This window comes from Dendropsophus ebraccatus, chromosome 12 (genome assembly GCF_027789765.1).
Source record: "Dendropsophus ebraccatus isolate aDenEbr1 chromosome 12, aDenEbr1.pat, whole genome shotgun sequence".
In the NCBI taxonomy this organism is placed as follows: domain Eukaryota; kingdom Metazoa; phylum Chordata; class Amphibia; order Anura; family Hylidae; genus Dendropsophus; species Dendropsophus ebraccatus.
The window spans coordinates 64116139-64123439 of NC_091465.1; the positions used below are offsets into that span (position 1 = coordinate 64116139).

A 7301-nucleotide genomic window follows, 5' to 3' on the forward strand; every position below is an offset into this window, starting at 1 on the left:
GATAGCCGCTGGTGGAGAGGCTGACATGGGCTCAAAGGTGGTGGAAACCTCGGCAGGGGGCAGTTCAGGGAAATGTAGAGGAGAACGTAGAGGCTTATGCAGAGTGCCAGTAGGAGGAGAGGGAGGGGGGATCGGAGAGGGAGCAACAGAAGAGGAGAGATGGCGCTGCTGCTCCTCTGTAGTGGCTGAGGATAGCCTGTATCAGTGGTCTGTCCCCTCCGATCCATCTTAGTCTGCTGTGAAGACATCTGTCCACGCTGTGACATGGACTCTGAGCTCTCCTGTTTCTTTGTTGATGGTCCTGATGCCGGGGGGCCTGCCATGTCACCCTGGCATCTGAGAAGAGGAAGTCTAGGTGATAGTCTTTAAAGAAGCCGGCACCATCTTGTGCCGCTTTAGCTGTAGGTAGAGAGGATTTTAGGTTCCTCCATGCGGCCCTCGAGGCTCTCTTTGAAGTCTTCCTCATCCTGGGAGTGGGGGTGTAACAGCAGTCCCCAGAATAAAAATAAAAAAGATTATGCAGTGTAGAAGCTGTATATTAGTTAATAGTGCAGGAGCTCGGTGGATGTGCATGTGTTCCCCTCAGCAGCAAACCACGCCCCCCGGACGAAGCTCTTAACAGGCACGTCCGGTCACTATCGCATCAAGCCACACCCCGAACAACATCCTCTTCTTTGTCCGAATTTAGCATGCCTTGAGGATTAGTAACAAAGCATTCATCATGAGCACTGCCCGAGTATTTTGCATCTAATTTGGCCTCATGTCGTGCAATCTAAAAATAAGAGTAATACAAGAATAGAAGAGTAACATCAAAGTAGAAAATTGTAAAAATGTTTAGTTTGCAAATAACAATGGGCCCAAATAAGACTACACTAGGCCTCGTTAATTAATCAAATAATTTTTTATTATTTTTATTTTATAATTTTCCTTTGTTGAAATTATAAATTTGATGTAAAAAAAAAATTAAAAAATCTGTACTATATAGCAGTCAGCAGAGCTCATGGCTCTACGGTTAGTAGCATACAATAAGTTTTATTAAAAATTTTGCAAATGATCAGGTCTCTTTTTTTATTCACATTATCAACCATTGTAAGCTAGTTAGTGGTTTGAAGGTTTTTGGCTTGTGTGAAACCATACTGGCCAAATGAAGATAAAAGTTAAACTCTCTCACAAAGTGATTAGTGTCTATATTCAGGGCCGTCTTACCCATTGGGCAGGGTAGGCGGCTGCCCGGGGGCCCTTGCGTCCTAGGGGGCCCCTGCCCTCTGGGACACACCTGTATTTTTTGCTTTATAAGACGCACTTATAAAACTAAGTGCGTCCTATAAAGCGAAGACGGCTTCCAAGCAGTGCTGAGCACCGCAAGGAAGCCGTCCTGCCCGCCCCCTGTATTGCCCCTCACTAAGCATATGCATAGTGAGCGGCCCTGAGCCACCCCCTCCGCCCGCCCCTTCTATCGCTTCTCAGCTGACAGCCGATCAGAAGCCCAGGAAAGTGCAATGAGCAGCACTTTCCTGGGCTTCTGATCGGCTCAGCTAAGTGGCGATAGAAGGGGCCGGCAGTCCAGTTACTCACCCGTCCGGCGGCCCCAGCAGCTGATGTCTCCCGGCAGCTCGCACTCCCGACATCCTCCAGCACAGGCAGCGGGGTACAGAGACGCTGCCTGTGTCCTGGATGTGTCATGTAGCCGGACACTACCGGCACAGGCAGTCTCTCTGCACCCCGCTGCCTGTGCCGGAGGATGTCGGGAGTGCGCGCTGCCTGGAGACATCAGCTGCTGGGGCCGCCGGACGGGTGAGTAACTGGTTTGTTGTTTTGGGGGTCACTGGCTACTATGGTGAGCACTGGCTACTATGGGGGCACTGGCTACTATGGGGGGCACTGGCTACTATGGAGGGCACTGGCTACTATGGGGGCACTGGCTACTATGGGGGGCACTGGCTACTATGGGGGCACTGGCTACTATGGGGGGCACTGGCTACTATGGGGGGCACTGGCTACTATGGGGGGCACTGGCTACTATAGGGGTGCTGGCTACTATGGGGGGCGCTGGCTACTATGGGGGGCACTGGCTACTATGGGGGGCACTGGCTACTATAGGGGTACTGGCTACTATGGGGGGCACTGGCTACTATGGGGGGCACTATATGGGGGAATTGGCTACTATGGGGGGCACTATATGCAAAGATGGGGGGATTTGATGGCGGCGGTTGGGGGGGGGGGGCAATTTGCACCTCTGCCCAGGGGCCCATAATGCTGTTAAGACGGCCCTGTGTATATTAGCTGGATTATTAGGTATTATAATAGATAACTGTTTTGGGGACTGTCTGATGTTTCAAGGGAACAACGACATGTATGCTGTTAGGTGCTGGATTTTTATCATTTTTCTCAATAAAGACACTAACACATTAGGATGCAGCTCCATAGTTAAGGTTTGGTGCAAGCAGCCCTTGGTTGAATGGGCTCTCCAGACAACTCACTGCAGTCACCCCATTACTGTCCACTAGGTGACAAGGCATATACTGTAATAGCAACAACAGCAAGTTAGCACGCTAGCATCTTAAGTAAAATGTTCAATACCCTTTTTTTATTCTAATTTACAGTACCATTTTTGCCCAAATGTGTACTATGCAAGAATGCCTCATTACCTGAAGTCGGTGGCCACTTGGCTCAGCATCATGTAGACTGTCAATCTTTTTCTCAGCTCATCAAGTTTCTTTGATGTTGAGCTTGGACAATCCTTGTAACCACTGGAAAATCTTGGCTGACTTATCTTGAGCAACCTGGCTACTCATTACCAACACAGAAATATTGCCAGGGCACTGCACCTTCAGGGGACATGACTGACTACTCAGCATACATATTATGAATACGTGCACCCAGATTGGATGGATAAGCAAAATGCCCTTCAGCTGCTGATTTGAGTGGAGCTTGCTGATCGTCCACAATTACATTTGTAACATTAAGGCACGTATAATTGTGGAGAACACAGCAAGCTTTAATTACCACATCCTGTCTTGACATCCACTTTGACTGCCGTACTCATGACCTGCCACTGACTACACATGATCCCAAAGGTGTACTCCACAACTCTTCGTGCTCTGAACAGCCGTAAATTAAAAATCCTCTTCTGGATATCCAGTTCTCTCTGTGGATATGGAAGCTACAGGTTTGGCAGCAAAGGAAAGGCCTCATCTGATACCATCACAAAGGGAACTGGATCTGTGGAGTCCGGAAGAGGTTGGTCAGCTGGGAGCGCTTCGCCTGCTCGGAGAATTTGTAGTCCAATCTGTGATGTCTGCGGCACCTTAAAATCTCCAATACTGCCATAGGCACCAACATCGATGGCAACAAATCAACAGTTTGCAATAGCTACCACCATCAGGACAACAGAAAAGAATTTCTTATAATTATAAAATCTGGAGTGCGATGGCTGCTGCACCTAGACGTGTTTACCACCGTCAACATTCAAGCAGTTTGGAAAATTGGCAACATTTTGAAAGCCTTTTGCAACCTGTCGTCAAGTCTCCTTGGAAGGGATTACCATGGACTGCAGTTTCTACCAGATGACGCTGCATGTGCACCTCACAATTCCAGAGATGGTAGAGATACCAACCTTGAATTGGAAGAGCAGGAATACATAGCTCTCTCCTGTGGTGAGAAACACAAAAAGATTTACTGGTAGCCATGGAAAAATATACATACCTCCATAGGCAATCCTACCTTTAGTTGTGGTTAGTTGCTCTGCCTTTAGCAAAAATGCTGAACTAAGGTGGATGTTGATCCTGTAATGAGAGGTTAATATTTTGACTTGACTTTTACAAACATGTTTTAGGTCAAACCATATAGCAAAAGTTATATTATTCAATATCAACATTCCTCAGGACATTACACTAGAGCAGTCATTTCACACTACAACTTAAAGCCCATTTGCCCATGACTGGCAGAATGTGATTAAGCAAATACAGTATACAATACTGTATGGCATCATGAGATGGTCTTCCAAGATTTGAGTGGCGCTGCAGAGAAGCCAGAGCATCACCATTACGATGCCATTGTCCCGGCGTTACCACCAAGGTCTCCACATTTTCATGATCCAGCATCCAGGTGGGGCAGTATGATATAGTGTATTTGCGCCGAAGGTAATTATGTAAGAAGTAACATGCCAACACCACCGAATCTATTTTGACAGGCAAGAGATTAATTGCCGTATGATAAATGCGAAAGCAATTGGCTGTAAGGCCAAATGCATTTTCCACCACGTGTCTTGCCCTGGAGAGACGATAATTAAATATCTTGCGCTCTGTATTAAGAAGTCTTTGGGGATAGGGCTTTAACATATACAGTGTTAGCGGAAAAGCTTTGCCACCGACAAAAAAAAAATTAAGATGGCCTTGAGTTTCATTATTTGTTGGCAGATGTAATGATTCAATTCTCATTAAATTACCAAAAGGTGATCTTTCATAAACTCCACCATCAAAAAGCCTCCTATTATGGCCAACTTCGACCATAAAAAAATCATAATTAGCATCCACAATGGCAAGCAAAATGATGCTGAAAAAACCCTTGTAATTGTAGAAAGACGATCCTGATTTGACTGGTTGGCAAATTCTGACATGTTTTCCATCTATGGCCCCGCCACAATTAGGAAGGTTCCAATTCTTGTAAAAACTATCAGCAATGGCAAGCCAATCAGGAATAATGGCGGATAGCAAAGAAGCAGAAATCCCTGTAGAGAATCTTAGATCCTGGAGAGCACGGCCGGTAGCCAAAAAACGTAAAGTGGCACTAAGATGCTGGTCGGCAGGAATAGCTGCACGCATGACAGTATCTTTTTTGGCCATGAAAGGAGACACTATTTCCACCAGTTGCACAAATGTTTCCTCAGACATGTGCAGATAGTTTCTCCAGTTGTCTGGATGATTCAGCCGCAATTCTTCTAGTAACCGCTTATAGGACAGCCTCTCCCGTTTCTGCAGCCATGACTTGACCCACAGACGCTTCTTAGGTGGCTGATCCTCACCTTCATCTATGTCTGCAACATGATTCAAGATCAGGCAAGCTAGAGAGCGCTTCTGCTGCATTGCTTGTCCCCTCAGAAATAAACTGTGCATACACAGCTGAGAAACAGCTGCCTAGATGAAAAAGGGGCGTTGCTTCAACTGCTTCCAAAGGGACAACACACCTTTTCAAGGATTAAAACACACCTCTTTTGCAACCACACTACCAAACTGGACTTGAAAAAATCAGGGGATTGATGTGTGTGAACGCTAACACGATCACCTCAACGTTTTGCCAACGACACTTGGAACGACTGCTTAAAATAATTTCTCGTTTTGTCTAAATGATGATCGTTGTTATAAAAAAAAAATTGTTACTCCAAACTCTGTAAATGATCGATTGGGTGAATTATCACTCTGTAATAGCATATCGCAGCATAATAAAGCTCAATTTACCCTGAAAGAATGCTCCATACCCAATACTGCCTAATGCATCCATCTGTAGACATAAAGCTTCAGAATCCACAAATCTTTCCTGCCAAATTGCTTGGCCATTAAATTTAGATAAAATGTCCAGCCAAAGAGCTAAATCCTGCTTTAGTGATACCGTTAGCCTGATATGTGTCTATGGTGACTGCAGACCCCTTGTGGCAAGATGTAATCTCCGAGAAAATATTCTGTTTTGGGAATTACACGAGATGCGAATGCTAGTAAACCCAATACTGACTGAAATTAAATACACTGTAGTCTTTTTCTTTGCTAGCAGAATAATCAACATGCTCCTTGTCCTTTCTAGCTTGTCCACAGGTAGTTAGTACACGAAAGTCCAAGGCACTCCAAGGGTCAAGTTAAAAGCAAACTGTGATTTATTAGTAATACATAGTGCAGCAGTCCATACATGCGACGTTTCAATGGCTTCACAACACTTTTTTCAAGCGTACAATGTGAAACAAATGTAAAGTATATATTTATATCAAAAGCAAGTGGTAAACAGTGATTACAACATTATGATCATCTGTGTTTAATACAAACGTATTGGTGCTACAAACATAGACCGCCCACTGTGGGGCGTGTGAGTCCATGTGTTTAGGACATGTGGGTTTATCCAAGATCCGCCCATTGTCTATAATGCAAAAGTCCACGTGTCCATGGTGGGTTTAAAAGCTGACTACTTGAAACAGGTCACGCGACAAGCAGCCATACATAGTAACATAGTAAATGATCTAATACAATACACTCACCGGCCACTTTATTAGGTACACCATGCTAGTAACGGGTTGGACCCCCTTTTGCCTTCAGAACTGCCTCAATTCTTCGTGGCATAGATTCAACAAGGTGCTGGAAGCATTCCTCAGAGATTTTGGTCCATATTGACATGATGGCATCACACAGTTGCCTCAGATTTGTCGGCTGCACATCCATGATGCGAATCTCCCGTTCCACCACATCCCAAAGATGCTCTATTGGATTGAGATCTGGTGACTGTGGAGGCCATTTGAGTACAGTGAACTCATTGTCATGTTCAAGAAACCAGTCTGAGATTATTCTAGCTTTATGACATGGCGCATTATCCTGCTGAAAGTAGCCATCAGATGTTGGGTACATTGTGGTCATAAAGGGATGGACATGGTCAGCAACAATACTCCGGTAGGCTGTGGCGTTGCAACGATGCTCAATTGGTACCAAGGGGCCCAAAGAGTGCCAAGAAAATATTCCCCACACCATGACACCACCACCACCAGCCTGAACCGTTGATACAAGGCAGGATGGATCCATGCTTTCATGTTGTTGACGCCAAATTCTGACCCTACCATCCGAATGTCGCAGCAGAAATCGAGACTCATCAGACCAGGCAACGTTTTTCCAATCTTCTACTGTCCAATTTCGATGAGCTTGTGCAAATTGTAGCCTCAGTTTCCTGTTCTTAGCTGAAAGGAGTGGCACCCGGTGTGGTCTTCTGCTGCTGTAGCCCATCTGCCTCAAAGTTCGACGTACTGTGCGTTCAGAGATGCTCTTCTGCCTACCTTGGTTGTAACGGTTGGCTATTTGAGTCACTGTTGCCTTTCTATCAGCTCGAACCAGTCTGCCCATTCTCCTCTGACCTCTGGCATCAACAAGGCATTTCGGCCTACAGAACTGCCGCTCACTGGATGTTTTTTCTTTTTCAGACCATTCTCTGTAAACCCTAGAGATGGTTGTGCGTGAAAATCCCAGTAGATCATCAGTTTCTGAAATACTCAGACCAGCCCTTCTGGCACCAACAACCATGCCACGTTCAAAGGCACTCAAATCACCTTTCTT

The 7301-nt window shown here is 45.6% G+C and overlaps 1 protein-coding gene across 1 annotated transcript; it reads right to left on the reverse strand.

Moving 5' to 3' along the window:
• Window positions 1-643: 643 nt before the first annotated feature.
• On the reverse strand, window positions 644-4961 carry LOC138768729 (putative nuclease HARBI1). The gene is made up of 4 exons (XM_069946686.1): window positions 3979-4961; window positions 3706-3785; window positions 3590-3651; window positions 644-772 (listed from the first exon to the last, which is right to left on the reverse strand). The coding sequence occupies exons 1-4, from the start codon at window positions 4890-4892 to the stop codon at window positions 644-646; spliced, it is 1185 nt and encodes a 394-aa protein (XP_069802787.1). The 5' UTR covers window positions 4893-4961.
• Between the last annotated feature and the right edge of the window lie 2340 nt (window positions 4962-7301).

What these genes read in the sequence shown, in the direction of transcription:
- LOC138768729 (XM_069946686.1), bottom strand. Translation starts at nt 4,892, where the DNA reads ATGTCTGAGGAAACATTTGTGCAACTGGTGGAAATAGTGTCTCCTTTC. An exon ending in CCATCTCATGATGCCATACA is followed by an intron (nt 3,786 to 3,978) that starts GTATTGTATACT and finishes CTCTCATTACAG; the next exon opens with GATCAACATCCACCTTAGTT. An exon ending in AGGTAGGATTGCCTATGGAG is followed by an intron (nt 3,652 to 3,705) that starts GTATGTATATTT and finishes TTCTCACCACAG; the next exon opens with GAGAGAGCTATGTATTCCTG.